This window comes from Doryrhamphus excisus, chromosome 15 (assembly GCF_030265055.1).
Source record: "Doryrhamphus excisus isolate RoL2022-K1 chromosome 15, RoL_Dexc_1.0, whole genome shotgun sequence".
NCBI classification, from domain to species: Eukaryota; Metazoa; Chordata; class Actinopteri; order Syngnathiformes; family Syngnathidae; genus Doryrhamphus; species Doryrhamphus excisus.
Window position 1 is genome coordinate 3,507,534 of NC_080480.1, and position 18,731 is coordinate 3,526,264.

The following is an 18,731-nucleotide window of genomic DNA, read 5'->3' on the forward strand; positions in this document are numbered from 1 at the left end:
GCGACAAATAATACTAATAATACTAACAAATACTAACAATACTAACAATAACTAATACTAACAATAATACAAATATAAAAATAGAATATTTATGTGCACTGTAAATAAACAATGAGGAATACTGTCGTCTTATTTTTTTTTTTTTACTGTGCAAGCTCGGGCTTCCACGGGCACGCCCACGCTCGCCGGACACGAGCACGTACGACTGTACAGTTAAGATTATGACGTCATTACGTGCTTGAGCCTGCCCGAAAATGTTCTCCCGTGTTGTGGGATCTCGAAGAAGCGCAGGACTTTACGATGAAATAATACATTTGCATCCATGAAGAACCGAAAAACAAACCGCGTGTTTGCAATCTGAAGGCACTCGCCGTCCTACCGAGTCGCGAAAAGGTCTCTTTCGGGAGAGCCGAAGGGGAAGTTTGCGGGATCGTTTTTCACGGAGTGATGTCGAATCCTGGGACTCGGAGGAACGGGTCCAGCATCAAAATCCGACTGACAGGTAAAAAAATGGAGACTGAAAGAAACCGCACGCTGCATTTTTTGTAGAGGGGGGCGGCATTCGGTGCATTGCTTTGAATTATCTATGTCAAGCGAGCCTAACAGGACATCACAAAGTGCCTTTGAATGGTTGGTATTTGCCCAAACATCCGGTTTTTGTGCGGTAGACACAGCAAGCACAAGTGCTAGCTTGTTAGCCGGAATGCTAGCCAAATTGCCGAGGGAAACACAGCCAAGAAAGCAGCCCACTAAAGCAGACACAATTCGCCGTCCTGTGGAGCTCACGGCCCAGACAATAGCCTATTCTTAGCCGTGGGGGGTCATTGGAAAACGGACGCTTTGAAAAGCATTAATACACTATAAATTATTAACGCTAGTCAGTCGGCGTTAGCTCTCTCTCCAGTTAACGTTGACCGCTAATGTTGGCTAGCTACGCCCATCGGGGGGGTCTCCCCAACCGCTGTTAGAACACCGCATTTGCTTAACTAAACGGTCAAGGATAACAGTTAACTTAAGATATAACGTCTGTCTTTGGCTACATTTTGACTTGTTGGCTATTCCCACCCAAATAACTGACCGGCATCCTCCTGCTAAATCAACTGTAGCACCCATAGTTTAAAGTCTAACGTTATTTGTATTCATATTGTTTTATGTTTTGGGTGCTCAATTCAAACATTTAAATCGGAGCGCTTGTGCAGGACATAAAGGAGTCTCTCTCTTGATACACAGCTGGAACAATAGCTTCTCACTGTAGCCACTGTGACCCCCACTGGACTCCCGGGGGGCTTCTATTCAAATGGAAATGTCTCTCTGTGCCTAGGGGCAGGCGTCTTGGTCATCTGATGCTAAACTGAGCAATCACACGGAAGAATTAAGCTTCCTTGCAGGTTTAATGAGTGCACACACATGGGTAAATGAAACCCAAAATGTGGTAACGTCCACCTCAGTTTGGAGATCCAGGTGGGACATCTCTCTCTCTTGCATGCATCGGTGCATGTTAGGCTTAATGGGAGACTATAAAGCAGCTTAGGTGTGAATGTGAGTGTCAATGTTTGTTTCTCAGTATGTGTTCTGGGATTGACTGGTGAGTGCCTCTCACCACATGGAAACGTTCCTGGGATTTTTTTTTTTTTTTTGGCAGATGAAAAAAAAAAAACTGGCGCCCACACTGTGTCGGATTAGTAAATGGTTGCATCCAGGCGGGAATGGATCACTGGCTGAAAGCCATGTAATACATAAGGCAAACCTCAGAGTGGTGCTGTAAACGGACACGAAGAAAGAACACGTGCAGATAAGTTTGTGCGGTCGTCCCCCAACCTGAAGGTTGTGGGTTCGATCCTGCGTCCCTGCTGTGATCATGTCGTCAAGTATCCTTGGGCAAGATACCGAACCCCCACTGGCTCCTGCTCCGTCTTATTCTTGTACTATGCAAGGTGTCTTGTAGTGTCCCTAACAACGCATCCATTGGCGGAATGGACCACTGCATCTGGATTCTTCCAACATTCCCGGCCCAAAATGAGATCCGGGTTGATGACATGTTAATGAACCTTAGAGTTTCGACAATAACGAAGAACAACCAAGGACAGTAATTGCAATTTGAGATATTACCAGGAAGAAAATGCACACAATGTGTTGGTGACATTAAATCCAGTTTAACAACCTGGCTTAAATGTGGCTAGTCATCTGTTACGGTGTTTTGCATTAGCACCCAAATGAGCCCCAATGATAGAAACCGAAGAAAGTCAGACACTGGTTAATTGTGCTTGAATGCAAACAAAAGGTTATTGGCCCCTGATTTTTGCCCCACCCCACAGGTATGGCAGGAATTCTAATTGGTTGAGGAATGTGCCAAGAGCCAATAGGAGTATAATGCTGTCTGGCCAGCCAATGTGTTGTTTTTTTTTTGGTTTTTTTTGTGTTGAGTCTGTCAGGCAGTGGGGGGGGGTTTGGCCTACATTAGCAAGTCTCATGTGCCTGTGGCAGAGACCCACACAAAGACCTGGCCACCCTTGCTTTATTATGGACATATTTAAGTAGCAGGAGTGTGGTGTTGTGTATCTTCTTGTGGCTGCAGTTTGTTGATACAAGAGCAGTGCTACATACAGTATTATGGTCAAGCATGTAGGAAATGGAAATACGCTTAGCATTTTCCCAAACAAGGGAGGATGGTTGACATTATCCATTCATTAGTAATTCCTCCTCTTCAGCCTCTTGTCAGAGAGCTGATGTTCAATGGCTTTGAATGTCATGTTTTGGATGATTGTATGTAGTGCTTGTCCTTGTAGCGTCCCTCGTGTTGGTACAAATCGTGCCTTATCCGTTTTTGTAGGGTGTTTTTTTTTTTTTTTTTTTTGAGAATGTCAAATCAATTGCGGTAGGAGAAGTGACTCTTCTTTCTTCAAATTATCCGTTCATCTGCAAAAAAAGATGCTCACTTCCTGTTGCTACTCGACTGACTGGCGTGTAAAAGACATGTTTAAAATGTGGTTTTGCAAGCGGCGCAATGTATTTTTTTTAATGTTTGAGAATCAGTCAGCTGTGACGGATAAAATATTCATACGTTTAGTACATAGTTGCATATAATATTTATATATCCGTCGCTTTATGGTGACAAGTTTTTTTTTTAAGTACTATGTTTTGACATTTATTTTTTTGTTCTGCGCCAGAGCTGTCCTTCAAAACACGCACAGTGTCCCAGTGGCTGTCCTACCTTTTGTAGAACATTATCCCCAGTTCGTCTCCTTGTAGCAGCACACAGAATCCATGACCCCTGCATCATTCTTTGGTATTCAGTCACCTTTAACTTTAATTATAGTCACGACAGACCATGTTGTTTAGCTTTCGTTTAGCTTTTTTTAGGGGCGAGCAGCAGCAGGAGATTGCTTGCGTATATAAACAAATCCCAATTAATCCATTTTTTTTCTCCCTCCACTGCATTTAACTGATTTGTTTGACTACGTCTGCCTTAAAGAGCTAACAGTTGCTTCACGTTATAGAAGACAAAAGCCTGCAAAAAAAAAAAAAGGCCTTGAATGCTATTGTCCTCGGACGTAAACAAGCTTGAAGTTGCAGCCTCACATGGCGGAGGAAGCCGACGAGCCAACCCCTTACTTAGTCACGCAATCGAAAAAGCGAAATGTTGTCCAGGAAGATGTCATGCATTTATCGAAGGGCGGTATCCCCAGCTAATCAATACAGGTGATGTTCTCCATGGTCGTGATATTTCTATAAATTATCCAAAAAGTGCAATGTTAATATCAGATTTATAAATATGATGGTGGGCTGCACGGCGGTCGAGTGGACGCAGACCTCACAGCTAGGAGACCAGGGTTCAATTCCACCTTCGGCCATCTCTGTGTGGAGTTTTCTCCGGGTACTCCGGTTTCCTCCCACATTCCAAAAACATGCTCGGTTAATTAGCGACTCCAAATTGTCCATAGGTATGAATGTGAGTGTGAATGGTTGTTTGTCTATATGTGCCCTGTGATTGGCTGGCCACCAGTCCAGGGTGTACCCCTCGCGACCCTCGTGAGGATAAGCACTAAAAAATGATTGAATGAATGAAATATGATGATATAGCCTGAAAAGCTGATTTTCTGGAGCATTTTGTTTCGATTGTAATTTGTTTGTTGACTGTTGGGATGACGACACTGCATCCGGATGTGTAGGTTCCCCCCCTCCCCAGTTGGGAGAACTGGGTCGGGTGGATGCCTTTGAGAGTGTGCAAGTTTGTTTTCATTTATTAACTGATGATTAGTATATGATTAATTACTTTTAATCTCACAAGACATGGTGACATCCCTACACCTTTACTATGTTTTCTTGCTTTTGCATCACAGGAAATAATTTTTTTCTTTATTTTTCTCAAGCTGCTTCAAAAGTGGATCTATCGTATCATGCACTGCAGTGTGATGGCAATCAAACCCAAGTGTAGCTAGTTCAGAAGTAGTACAAAGGCTTGTTTTGTCTTAGGTAGAATGAGGTTTGTAGGCTTACCGTGCAAAACATTGTCGCCCCCGATGTTGATTTGCTTGCTCAGGCAACACGTGCCGCTCGAGTTTCGATGCCAACTATTTGGATTGAGCACCGATTTGCTATATCGGCCTGGCGCCGGGCTCCGTCCCGGCAGCTGGCGAGACACGGGACGCACACGAGACAAGAGATGGAAAAGCGGAGAGTTGAGCGGTAAAGATAACTAAATCATGCATCGGCAACCTGTAGTGTGAAAGAATTTAAGTAACTCGAGAACAAGGAAAGCGGAGACAACGTTTAGTCGGCGACATAAGCGCCTTTTAATCCTCTCACGGCTCTGCCTGAGCTTGCTAGCATATGCACACAAACACACATGTAGTTTAAGAGGACAAGCAGATTGTGCTTATTTGGCAGCTGATGAAATGGAATTGTTTGTGTACGCGTGTGGCTGTGCACCTCTAGCTGTAAATGCTCTTGTTGCAGTGACAATAAATCTGTCTGTCTATCTGTTAGTTAGCACGTGTTTGGGTGCTAGGGGAGTATATCAAGTTGATAAGATGTGTTTGCTCATGTGTCTGCCAGCTGTTGCTTTTACAGTGGAGCCTCAGTTAGCATCATTAATCCATTCCAGAAGGTCCGACTCAAAAGGAAATATACCCTATCCGAGTCCAGAAAACAATGTGAAGTTTATACACATGATGGAAGAAAGGGATAGTGAATATTATTTCCATTGAGGCGGCACGGTGGTCGAGTGGTTAGTGCGCAGACCTCACAGCTAGGAGACCAGGGTTCAATTCTACACTCGGCCATCTCTGTGTGGAGTTTGCATGTTCTCCCCGTGCTTGCGTGGGTTTTCTCCCACATTCCAAAAAACATGCTAGGTTAATTAGCGACTCCAAATTGTCCATAGGTATGAATGTGAGTGTGAATGCTTGTTTGTCTATATGTGCCCTGTGATTGGCTGGCCACCAGTCCAGGGTGTACCCCGCCTCTCGCCCGGAAAACAGCTGGGATAGGCTCCAGCATACCCATAACCCTTGTGAGGATAAGCGGTAGAAAATGAATGAATGTGCACTTGGGGGGGGGGCGTACAACATGAATCTCGCACACAATAAAACTAAAATAAAGTAAAATTATTCCAACAACATGCATGCTTGGTTAATTGGCGACTCCAAATTGTCCATAGGTATGAATGTGAGTGTGAATGCTTGTTTGTCTATATGTGCCCTGTGATTGGCTGGCTACCAGTCCAGAGTGTACCCCGCCTCTCGCCCGGAAAACAGCTGGGATAGGCTCCAGCATACCCATAACCCTTGTGAGGATAAGCGGTAGAAAATGAATGAATGAATGTGCACTTGGGGGGGACGCACAACAATGAATCTCACACACAATAAAACTAAAATAAAGTAAAATTATTCCAACAACATGCATGCTAGGTTAATTGGCGACTCAAAATTGTCGGTAGAAAATGAATGAATGAATGAATGTTGTTTCTCACCTTCTTTATTAAACTGCTGGCAGTCCCGACTTTGTTGTGAGTTGTTGATCAATCGCTGATGACGGAGCTTGGCGTGGGATGACTTCTGCTTCCGGCTTCCTTTTTGACAGCATGCTAATGTTAACCAAGTTGGACTCATGCAGGGTGTTAATAAGATAGGACAAGATGGCACGTCTACCGAGGCAACATGTCTGCGTACATTTTGAGCCTAAACCAAAAAAAACCACACTCTGTTAACTGGGCATATGCTAACTGAGGTTGCACTAACAATACATATTATTATTATTTCTCTTTGAGTCAAAGCAAGCTAGTCACATACATCAGCTTTGCCTTTGGAGAACAGCGATTGACATTTTTGCCTTTTTTGTGATATTATTATTATATTTTTGTGTTACGGTTCAAACCATGGACTGTTTGTATTGATTTAGTCAGTATGTAGGGCCTAACCGATTATGTGATTAATCGACTAAGAAAATAATCGTAAGTTCCAGCAACTTTACGAGTGTCGTATTTCTGTATTTTATCATTTGTGCTTCAATCTGAGTTTACTGGCATTGTGTCCCAAAAAAAAAGTACCTGCACGAAAGACCTTTGAAGGTTTTAAGTGTAGAACTCACGGCTAACTAACCCCTTCTCCCGAGAAGTTTTTTTTTTTTAATTTATTTTTTTTTCTAAAGCATGTAGTGACTTTGGAGTTCCCTGAGACAGCAGTAGCACACTTTTTTCAATCCTGTGCTGTTTGTGCTCGTTCCCCCCAAGACCGGATGAAAAGAATTCTTCTTTTGCGGGCTCCCTCCGGTTCTCAGGTTCTCTGTAAAAAAAAAAAAAAGAGTAGGCTTAAATGCCAAAAAGGAAAAGCAGCAGTGGGGAAGTGGAGAACCAGCTGAGTCGCTGCTGTGTGTGTGTGTGTGTGTGTGTGTCTTCACCAGGCATGACCTTGGCAGAACGAGGAATTTCCTGAAATGCTGAGAAAAGAGCCTGTGACACATTCAGTGCCCCGAAAAAGAGTTGGACAAATGACACAAGAGTGCCATTCTCCTGTTTCTGGCCAGAAGAGTAAAAAAAAAAGGGGGGGTGGCGGAGGTAGTCGAGCAGCGACAGAGGAAGTATGCAAGCGGGATTCGGGAGAGATAAAGAAATGTGATTCTATCCGTCACATAGCTGCGCTTCTCCAGCGGTGATGTCTCACTGTGGAATGTGTGAGTCAAAAGGAAAAGGGAAGGATATCTCGTCGCCATTCTCCACGGCTTATTCACAGGAAGTGGATGAGGACACGGCAGACATATCTCTGCCACCACAGTCGCCACATCCTAAACCTGTGGCAGACTGACTGACTGACTGACTTCCTCAATGGCCGTCTGGACCAAAACCAAACCATTCCACATTTTTATATGGAACACAGAGCCGGGGTTAACATTGCGAGCGTGACAAATCAATTAGTACCAGCTTGTCAATCAATATGTGATGAGATTGCTGCGTGCCACATCATCACTACTATTTTTTTTTTTTTAATACCCCCCACGATATGGTCCGGTTAATAGAGCACCACTAACAACTGTCTAATATAAAAAAGAACTGCTTGCTATATGAGTTCAATGAATGCGCTCTCCCACTCTTACTGTGGGAGGCCGTGCATGCCTTTGCTCTGTTCATGCCGCATAAGTTACCCTACATTATTATGTCTTAACATTCATTCTTTTTATGAACAGCCTACACAATATAAAATCTGTCTGTGTGCTCCATGTTCATTATGTTCTGTCTTTCCCCCCCACAGTATTATGTGCCAAGAACCTCGCAAAGAAAGACTTCTTTCGTGAGTTGATCTTTTGTTTTGCATCTATTTGTGCTGTGTTCATGTGTCGAGATGAGACGTTTAATTACCATTTTGACCTGAATATAAGGGGGGGGGGGTCTTTTGAGATGCTTGATTTTGCCTTTTTTGCAGTTGTCCCTCATTATATTGCAGTTTTGTGGCCCCTTATTAAGTCAAAATATATTGAAATACAAGTTATATGTCGCGGCACGGTGGTCGAGTGGTTAGCACGCAGACCTCTGGAGACCAGGGTTCAATTCCACCCTCGGCCATCTCTGTGTGGAGTTTGCATGTTCTCCCCCCGTGCATGCATGGGTTTTCTCCGGGTATTCCGGTTTCCTCCCACATTCCAAAAAACATGCTAGGTTAATTGTCGACTCCAAATTGTCCATAGATGAATGTGAGTGTGAATGGTTGTTTGTCTATATGTGCCCTGTGATTGGCTGGCCACCAGTCCAGGGTGTACCCCGCCTCTCGCCCGAAGACAGCTGGGATAGGCTCCAGCATACCAATGACCCTCATGAGGATAAGCGGTAGAAAATGAATGACGTACAGCAATGAATCTTGCACACAATAAAACTAAAATAAAGTAAAATTATTCCAACAACATGCATGCTAGGTTAATTAGCGACTCCAAATTGTCCATAGGTATGAATGTGAGTGTGAATGGTTGTTTGTCTATATGTGCCCTGTGATTGGCTGGCCACCAGTCCAGGGTGTACCCCGCCTCTCGCCCGAAGACAGCTGGGATAGGCTCCAGCACCCCTGCGACCCTTGTGAGGAAAAGCGGTCGAAAATGAATGAATGAATGAAGTTATATGTCCCACTAGCAATGACACATAGCATAGATGAAACATGACATTACATCACAATACCATCAAACATGCCACGGCATGTCCGACTTTGATCGAGCAAAAAGACGTTCTCATCCTATTTAGTGTGGAAGTGGTAGCTTTTTTGCCTTTATACTTTGTATTTTTTACCCGCTTTTGAAAACCTTACTCAATTTTAGAATAAACTGGAGGCTAGCTAGTCGGGTTGCTAGCGTGCTATGCAGCCGTTGCATTAGCAACGTGGTGTAAACAAAGAATAATAGAGTGTAAACGTGTCTAAAGGGGTGTTACATGCTTATACGGCTAAATAAACATGTTCAGAAAGTCATAAACATTTTTCCTGTGCTCTGACTGTATAAATATTTCATTTATTAACATTGAATCCTACTATATACTGCGTAGCAAGGCACAAGAAATGATACTGATATGAATGATATCTAGTTGCACACCAGCAACTTATCCCCACAGACACCCAAAATGTATATTTCCCCAAAATAATCAGCATCGTCTTATATTTGGGTCATTATGGTAAATCCTTTGAAATACAGCACATCTTCTCTGCAACTACGTTTTGCTTTGTTTGGGTGAATGTTCTCGCTTCTCAACGCAGGCCTGCCCGACCCTTTTGCCAAGGTTGTGGTGGACGGATCAGGTCAATGCCACTCGACAGACACAGTCAAGAGCACACTGGACCCCAAATGGAATCAGCACTATGACCTGTACGTTTCCCTCAACTCATTCACTCCCACTAGTTCTGCTTTGTGAACCACATGATCATCTTGTCACTAAGTCAGTCTGTCATTGAGCCGCTTGCCGTTTTCTGAATCAGTGTCACGCTTCCACGGAACGTGTCGTGCTGACGCTGTGATGCTAATATTGGCATGTTGCTTTTTTTGGTGTATGAAGCAATTTGATGACATGTTTTTTTTTTTCCCAGCTACATCGGCAAGGCAGACTCAATTACTATCAGTATATGGAATCACAAGAAGATCCATAAACGACAGGGGGCAGGTTTCTTGGGGTGCATTAGGCTTCTTTCAAATGCCATCAGCAGACTAAAAGACACAGGATGTAAGACGTTCTTTCACCTCTTGACGATTCTGATTAAACACAAATTTGTGTCAAGAAAACAAGAACATACGTGTATTTTTTTTTTCCGTCTCCCAGACCAGCGACTAGATCTATGTAAACTGAACCCCTCGGACAGTGACGCAGTGCGGGGGCAGATTGTAGGTAAGGTTGCACACAAACACGCTTGTGTGTGTGTCTCTGACTGCGTGTGTACAGTCACCCCAAAACATTCATTATACCGGCCTGACCTTTACATCATACGTGTAATTTGCCAGTGAGCCTGCAGACACGAGACCGCATAGGCAGCGGAGGCCCAGTGGTGGACTGTAGAGGTCTGTTGGAAAATGACGGGTGAGTATGTCGCCATTAAAAAAATGATATTTAGGGTGGAAAATGTATATCAGTGTATTCGGCAAGGATACTCTGGAGTATTGGAAATACCTATTTTATGTAGAAAATTAATTAATTTAATTATTAATTAATTTAAATTAATTTAATTTCTTATTTATTAATTTAAATTAATTTCTTTTTTTAAAATAATTTATTAATTTAATTATTCATTCATTTAAATTAAATTGCGTTCTTATTTTTTAATAATTGATTTAAATTTAATACATTAATTTAATTTGCAATTATTATTATGCCACCTGGGGTGACAGAGCCTTCTCCATTGCTGACCCCACCCTCTGGAACTCTTTGCCCCATTCACTCTGTACTTGCCCCGACCTTCCCAGTTTCAAAAAACAACTAAAAACCCGCCTCTTAAAATCTGTTTTTAATGTCTAACTTTTTATACCTGACTGCTGTGCCCCGCCCCGCTTTTACTCATGTTTTAACTGTGTATTAACGAATTAATGTTGTATTTTAATGTATCTTTTACTCCGTTTTTATTCAACTCCATTCTTCTGTAAAGTGTCTTCGAGTATTTTGAAAAGCGCTATACAAATAAAATGTATTATTATTTATTTTACTGGATTACTGGATTTTACATTTTTTATTAAATGTGATATCACCAAGGTTTTTTTTATCATATATTCCCCCATTGCTGTTTTTGGGGGGATGTTACACATAATTAATATTGGTGTGTGGGTGTGTGTGTAGGCCTGTGTTGGAAGGATGTTTTAGTGAAGAACCGCTGCCTTACTCCGACCCCACCGGTGCCGCGGGTGGCGGGAACTGCCGTCTCGATTCACCCAGTCAAGAGAGTCGCCTTCAAACCCAGCGAATCCGAGGGCAGGATTCCAGAGGTCACGGCCACACCCCTCAGAACAGACCTCACGGGCACCAACCCCCGGACCTCCCCGAAGGATATGGTCAGTCAAACACGGCCCGAGTCAAACTGCAACCGACTCACTATTATCTTCTTTGTTTCTATTTAAACAGAGCAACGAACAACGGTTCAGGGCCAAGTGTACTTTCTACACACACAGACGGGTGTCAGCACCTGGCACGACCCTCGGATACCACGGTATGATTCTCACCTGCCTAACCCCATAACATTAGATGTACCATACATAAATTTAATATATGGACTAAAATATAGGAGGTCACTGTGTAACTCAAGGTTGAAGGTTTGGACGCACGTGTGACTCCTTGTTAACTGATGCAGGGACCTGGCCAGCGTAAGCTGCGAGGAGCTCGGTCCGCTGCCAGTGGGCTGGGAGGTCCGAAGCACAGTGTCGGGGCGGATATACTTTGTGGACCACAACAACAGAACCACACAGTTCACAGACCCGCGTCTACACACCATCATCAGGTACCAGCGTGCACATGTGCTCATAATACTTCCGCAAATCCTTCCCCATCCCCCATCCCCCCAAAACTAGGCTCAGACTGCACCTGGTTCACAGACACCCCCAACACATTGGGGGGGAAAAAATCAGTAGTTTTAACACTAATCTGTTGTTAATCTCACTACTCCGGTGCAGACTGGATCTGAACATGACCTACTAAATGTCATTTTATGGAAATGTGGCCTTACAGTTGGTCTCGCTGTGCCTGAAAATAAGTTGCAGTTATTTAGAAATTCACACAAGTTATTCAACAATAACAGGCTTGAATACATGCCTGGGATCCCAGTTAACAAGCAAATTACCTGGAAGCTAGTTCACCAAGCTCCCGATCTCATTCCACATCCTCACAGCTGTCGACGGCCATGTTTGCTTTTTGTTTCATGACAGTCAGTATAAATCAACATTTAAAATGAAGTTAAATTACATATAATGGTAATGGTTTAATTTCATTTGAACATGCATCAGATTACAATTGAGTGCCATCCCATAATCAGTTCACGGTTCCACATGTCCAAAAGGAGTAGGAAGAAGCAAAGCTTATTAAATCCTACCCCTCCATCTGATACTTTTCAGATCAGTAACTGTTACATTTGTTCACTTCCTGCTTTCCTAATATAATTTTAAATTATTTTAATTTTATTTAATTTAATTTATTTAACTTAATTTTATTAATTCTTAATTTTTTTGTTTGTTCACATCCTGCTTTCCTCATATAATTTTAATTTTATTAAATTAATTAATTAATTGTATTAATTATTATGATTTTTTTTGTCATGACATAATGTGTACCATAGTAAGTGTCAATATAGTGATATATATAGCACATCATGGTCAACTGGTTCAAGACTCTTCATCCTTGTATTTAGCAAACATCAACTGCTTGTATTGTTTCTTGAATTGGCTCATCGTTGTGCATTGTTTGACTTCCTTACTCAATCCATTCCATTCCATATAAAGGGGCAGCCAGAAAAAAAGTGCAATGAAAAGTATGAAAAATAGGGTAATCCACTTATGCCTTTTTTTTAACCTGGCCATGTTGTGTCCTCTTTCATATCTTCCCACCCAACAGCCAGCAATCCCAAGTGAAGGAATCCTCCCAACCACCCCAAATGGATGTAGGGGTTGAAGAGGGCGGAGGCGGAGGAATGGGCGGCAGTGTCGGTGGAGACGGGGACGTGGCGGCGCGCTACGAGAGGGATCTGGTCCACAAACTGAAGCTGCTCCGCCACGAGCTCTCCCTGCAGCAGCCCCAAGCGGGACACTGCCGCATCGAGGTGTCTCGTGAGGAGATCTTTGAGGTGGGCGGGCGACCATTGTGTTTCTTTCATTATGCGCCGCGTGATTGGCACCGGATATTGTGCATGCAGACGTTGCTGATAGGTGGCTAGTTTTGTGTCATTCTGTGTCTGTTATCATTAATAACTGCCAGGATGATTAATGATACATTGCACACCTATTCTTGCGTATTAACAAACATATTGTGCGCATCATTAACGCTTCTGTGCGCAACTTATAGCCTATAAGCATCATTACACACTTTTGTCATTCACAGAAACAGAAACATTCATTCATTCATTTTCTACCGCTTATCTTCATGAGGGGTGCTTGAGCCTATCCCAGCTGTCTTCAGGCAAGAGGCGGGGTACACCCTGGACTGGTGGCCAGCCAATCACAGGGCACATACAGACAAACAACCATTCACACTCACAATTTGGAGTCGCCAATTAACCTAGCATGTTTTTGGCATGTGGGAGGAAGCCGGAGTACCCGGAGAACATGCAAACGCCACACAGAGATGGCCGAGGGTGGGATTGAACTCGGGTCTCCTAGCTGTGAGGTCTGCAAGCTAACCACTCGACCGCCATGCAGCCCCAAAGCAGAAACATTCATTCATTTTCTACCGCTTTTTCGTCACGCGGGGGTTGCTGGAGCCTATCCCAGCTGTCTTTGGGCGGGAAGCGAGGTACACCCTGGACTGGTCGCCAGCCAATCACAGGGCACATATAGACAAACCACCATTCACACTCACATTCATACCTATGGACAATTTGGAGTCACCTTGCATGTTTTTGGAATGTGGGAGGAAACCGGAGTACCCGGAGAAAACCCATGCATGCACGAGGAAAACATGCAAACTCCACACAAGGAGGGTGGAATTGAACCCTGGTCTCCTAGCTGTGAGGTCTCCGCACTAACCACTTGACGTTGTGCCGCCCAAAACAGAAATACTGATGTAAAATGTTGTAGTAATAAAACGATGCATGTGCCTTGCTTTAGGAGTCGTACCGGCAAATAATGAAGATGAGGCCAAAAGACCTGAAGAAGCGCCTGATGGTGAAGTTCCGAGGAGAGGAGGGCCTGGACTATGGCGGTGTTGCCAGGTGACTCCCTATTTTTCATGCTGTTTATTTAATGTATATCTATTCATCACCTTGTGCAGCAGTTGGAAATGACCCAGAAGATCCTTATTATGCTCTTCTGAGCATATTTATCAGTTAAACATCTGCAATGCTACATTACAAATCAAATTTTTGTGTGTTTTTCTGAACATTGTCGTTGTTCTGGGTAGGGAGTGGCTGTACCTGCTGTGTCACGAAATGCTCAACCCCTATTACGGCCTGTTCCAGTACTCCACAGACAATATCTACACGCTACAAATCAACCCAGACTCCTCCATTAACCCTGTAAGCACTCACATAAAGCACTTTGTAGTTCACCCTACTAAGGTGAAAGTATTTAACACTCACGCGCCGTGTATGTGTCGGTCCATATTTCAGGATCACCTATCATATTTCCACTTTGTGGGCCGTGTAATGGGGCTGGCAGTTTTTCACGGTCACTACATCAACGGGAGCTTCACGCTGCCCTTCTACAAACAGCTGCTGGGCAAACCCATTCATCTCAATGACCTGGAGACCACCGACCCGGAGCTGCACAAGAGTCTCGTTTGGATATTGTGAGTAGAAGCACCGAAACGTTGATTTAATTGTATGTGTGCACAGTGAAACGTGTGCTACAGACTAATCCCTCATTTATCACTGTTAATCGGTTCCAGACCCGACCATGATAAGTGAATTTCCAGGAAGTATTCATAGTTGGAGCATAGAAAACCTGTTTAATTAAAGCCTTTTTTATGCTTGACAATGCTGTGGTTTGCGCACAGACCTCACAGCTAGGAGACCAGGGTTCAATTCCACCCTTGGCCATCTCTGTGTGGAGTTTGCATGTTCTCCCCGTGCATGCATGGGTTTTCTCCGGGTACTCCGGTTTCCTCCCACATTCCAAAAACATGCTAGGTTAATTGGCGACTCCAAATTGTCCATAGGTATGAATGTGAGTGTGAATGGTTGTTTGTCTATATGTACCCTGTGATTGGCTGGCCACCAGTCCAGGGTGTACCCCGCCTATCGCCCCAAACACAGCTGGGATAGGCTCCAGCACCCCCCGCGACCCTTGTGAGGAAAAAGCGGTAGAAAATAAATGAATGAATGAGTGCAAAGGTGACTATAGGGATGCTATTTCATGTCTAGAGGGCTCTAATGTTAAAAAGTCTATTTGGAAGGTCGTAAACGTTAACGTGTAGGCCTCGAGGAGACTAGGAGACCCGAGTTCAATCCCACCCTCGGCCATCTCTCTGTGTGGAGTTTGCATGTTCTCCCCGTGCATACGTGGGTTTTCTCCGGGTACTCCGGTTTCCTCCCACATTCCAAAAACATGCTAGGTTAATTGGCGACTCCAAATTGTCCATAGGTATGAATGTGAGTGTGAATGGTTGTTTGTCTATATGTGCCCTGTGATTGGCTGGCCACCAGTCCAGGGTGTACCCCGCCTCTCGCCCCAAAGACAGCTGGGATAGGCTCCAGCACCCCCATGACCCTTGTGAGAAAAAGTGGTAGAAAATGAATGAATGAATGAATGCCTACATTACTACTAATAGGCCGTAATCAACCACGAAACAGCATAATTTATTAAGATATTACCGATCGTTACCCCAGTAACGCTGATTACCATCATTACCTCGTGTGCAGAGAGAACGACATCACCTCAGTCCTGGACCACACATTCTGCGTGGAGCACAACGCCTTCGGGAAGTTCCTCCAGCATGAACTCAAACCCAATGGTCGTAACATCCCTGTGACCGAGGAGAACAAGAAGGAATACGTGAGGTAATGAAAGTGGGGACCCGCGTCTTGAGGGCGCAGTAGAAAGATCTGTGTGTAGTAAAATGGATGTTTCTTGTTCCCCTAATAGACTTTATGTGAACTGGAGGTTTATGCGCGGGATTGAAGCCCAGTTTCTGGCTCTCCAGAAGGGATTCAGTGAGCTGATACCCCAGCATCTCCTCAAGCCTTTCGACCACAAGGAGCTGGAGGTACATTATTTTGCCAACCTTGTCTTCCTCCTCCTTATAGATATGAAAAATGACCTTACATATGCGCCTCTCCCTGCTCCGTGCAATCCAGTTGATCATCGGCGGATTGGGAAAGATCGACCTGGTGGACTGGAAGACCAACACGCGCCTGAAGCACTGCACAAGCGAGAGCAATGTGGTGCGGTGGTTCTGGCAGGCGGTGGAGGCCTTCAGCGAGGAGAGGAGAGGACGCCTGCTGCAGTTTGTCACGGGCTCCACCCGGGTGCCGTTACAGGGCTTCAAAGCACTGCAGGGTGGGTCATGCACTGGTTCGATGGGCCACACACACACACATCATTTTCTCATTCATTCATTTTCTACCGCTCACGAAGGTTGCGGGGGGTGCTGGAGCCCAGCTGTCTTTGGGCGAGAGGCGGGGTACACCCTGGACTGGTCGCCAGCCAATCACAGGGCACATATAGACAAACAACCATTCACACTCACATTCATACCTATGGACAATTTCATTCATTCATTCATTTTCTACCGCTTTTTCCTCACAAGGGTCGCGGGGGTGCTGGAGTCTATCCCAGCTGTCTTTGGGCGAGAGGTGGGGTACACCCTGGACTGGTGGCCAGCCAATCACAGGGCACATATAGACAAACAACCATTCACACTCACATTCATTCATTAATTTTCTACCGCTTTTCCTCACAAGGGTTGCAAAGGGGGGTGCTGGAGCCTATCCCAGCTGTCTTCTTCGGGCAAGAGGCGGGGTACACCCTGGACTGGTGGCCAGCCAATCACAGGGCACATATAGACAAACAACCATTCACACTCACATTCATACCTATGGACACTTTGGAGTCGCTAATTAACCTAGCATGTTTTTGGAATGTGGGAGGAAACCGGAGTACCCGGAGAAAACCCATGCATGCAGGGGAGAACATGCTAACTCCACACAGAGATGGCCGAGGGTGGGGAAAGACAAAATAAGAAGCCAAAAAGTTACCACTTCCACACAAAATAGGAGGAGAACTCGTTCATTCATTCATTTTCTACCACTTATTCTCACGAGGGTCGCTAGGGGGGTTGCTGGAGCCTATCCCAGCTGTCTTCTTCGGGCCAGAGGCTTATTACGATAACTTGTAACATTGTTCCGTGCAGCAGAGTAGAGCAGTGATAACTAGAATGTATGTGTGTAAGGCTCTACAGGTTCTGCAGGACCAAGACTTTTCACCATTCATTTGATAGACGCCAACACCGACAACCTGCCCAAGGCGCACACATGGTAAGGTAACACGCTCAAACGCCGTGCTCGCAGACCGGAGTCCACCTCGGTGTCGCTAACCGCTCCTTCCCTGTCGCTCCAGTTTTAACAGAATAGACATCCCCCCCTACGAGTCTTACGAGAAACTCTATGAGAAACTGCTGACGGCCGTGGAGGAGACGTGCGGCTTTGCTGTGGAGTGAAAAGATCCAACAAAAAAAAAACCCAACAGAACACACACAGTCCACACTTGTGCTTGCACTTGCATTCAACTCTTGACTTTTTTTTTGGAGACGTACACACACTCATGCACAGAACGTGGAGTATGGAAGGCGGCCCGTCGCCGCACCGACTGACCCTTGGGAGTTACAACGAGGAAGCACAGCGAGGAAGTCAAATAAGAAGCGAAGAAAAAAAAAAAGTATTTTAAAAAAATTTTTTCAAATGTTTTGAAGAAGCATTTTTATCGTTTGGTTTTAACAAGCTATGATGTCAACTCCTCAGAATGTCTCGAGCCACAGCGAACTAGTCGGCAATCTTTACTGTACGGGCCCGCAAAACAGACACGGTGCAATGATATGTCTGAGTGGAGAACAAGGCAAGTGGGGGGCTGACTGATTGACTTGTGTGTGTACTCCTGCGTTCACTTTTAACCACTGTCCGCGTTCCGAATGTGTCTACGTACGTGCGCATGTGAGAGCGGGTGAAAGCGTGGCATGGTTACGCTGTTTAAAAAAAACAAACAACAACAAAAAAAACGAACAAATGAGCCTGCTCCTCTTTTTGATTGCTTTTTGTCTCTGCCGTTTTTGTTTTTTTTTGTACCTGCGACCACTCTGATCCATGTTTTATTATTATTATTTATTACTAAGTGATTACTGACCAAGCTGCTATATGCTCTGCAAAGAGCCCACACTAATCTGTTCAACCCCCCTCCCCAACAGTTAATAGGTCAATTCACTTCCAATTCAAGTAATCCACAAAGTGGTTTTTGATTCATTTCTTGACTTTTTTTTTTTTTTTTTTTTTTTTACACGTACATAATGATGCAAATATTCTTGTAAGCGTATGTGAACTATTTGTGTCTTGAATGCCTGCCATGTTATGTTTATTGAGGTGAAAGGGATCAACCTTGAGAAGCCCCCGATTTGTCACATTTCACCCCCGCTACACAGAGGTCACCATTATTTTTCTACATGAGCCCAGGTGAAGGAATTTTTTTTATGTGACGCGGATAATAAAATCTCAAGCTCATGTTTCAATTTAAACTTCACTAATGCTCCATTTTGGTAACCTCTTGTGTTTTTATGTCAATCTATTTTTTTTCTCCAAAGCCTGAATGGTCCCCATTTGTGTCCAGTAAGCATTAACCTCAAAGCAGCCATGAATGAACAAACGCTCTTTACCGTTATTAGTCGTCCACGGATGTGAATGAAATCGAAACACACTCTTGAATGAGAAACGTGGAAAAATAACGGGGCTTTATTTCGATTGAAGACTGTTAAGCAGTATCATTTCAATCTGCATTTTTTTTAGGTTCTGAGTTCACTGTGTAATGGATGCAAGACTATTGAAAACTTACTATGTACTAAAACATTTATGAAAAATACAGTGTAAATAAGATTATAT

The 18,731-nt window shown here is 44.1% G+C and overlaps 1 protein-coding gene across 2 annotated transcripts; it reads left to right on the plus strand.

Moving 5' to 3' along the window:
- The first annotated feature begins 203 nt into the window (after window positions 1-203).
- smurf1 (SMAD specific E3 ubiquitin protein ligase 1) lies at window positions 204-18,132 on the plus strand. 2 transcript variants are annotated; one of them, XM_058049237.1, is made up of 18 exons: window positions 204-502; window positions 7,746-7,784; window positions 9,228-9,336; window positions 9,555-9,688; window positions 9,785-9,850; window positions 9,964-10,039; window positions 10,790-11,001; window positions 11,072-11,156; window positions 11,298-11,444; window positions 12,551-12,779; window positions 13,759-13,862; window positions 14,051-14,165; window positions 14,259-14,437; window positions 15,510-15,647; window positions 15,733-15,853; window positions 15,945-16,146; window positions 17,039-17,123; window positions 17,206-18,132. In XM_058049237.1, the coding sequence occupies exons 1-18, from the start codon at window positions 448-450 to the stop codon at window positions 17,303-17,305; spliced, it is 2,196 nt and encodes a 731-aa protein (XP_057905220.1). In that variant the 5' UTR covers window positions 204-447; the 3' UTR covers window positions 17,306-18,132. The 2 variants fall into 2 exon arrangements, with proteins under 2 accessions (XP_057905220.1, XP_057905221.1); XM_058049238.1 differs by having other exon boundaries at window positions 17,048-17,123.
- Window positions 18,133-18,731: the final 599 nt, after the last annotated feature.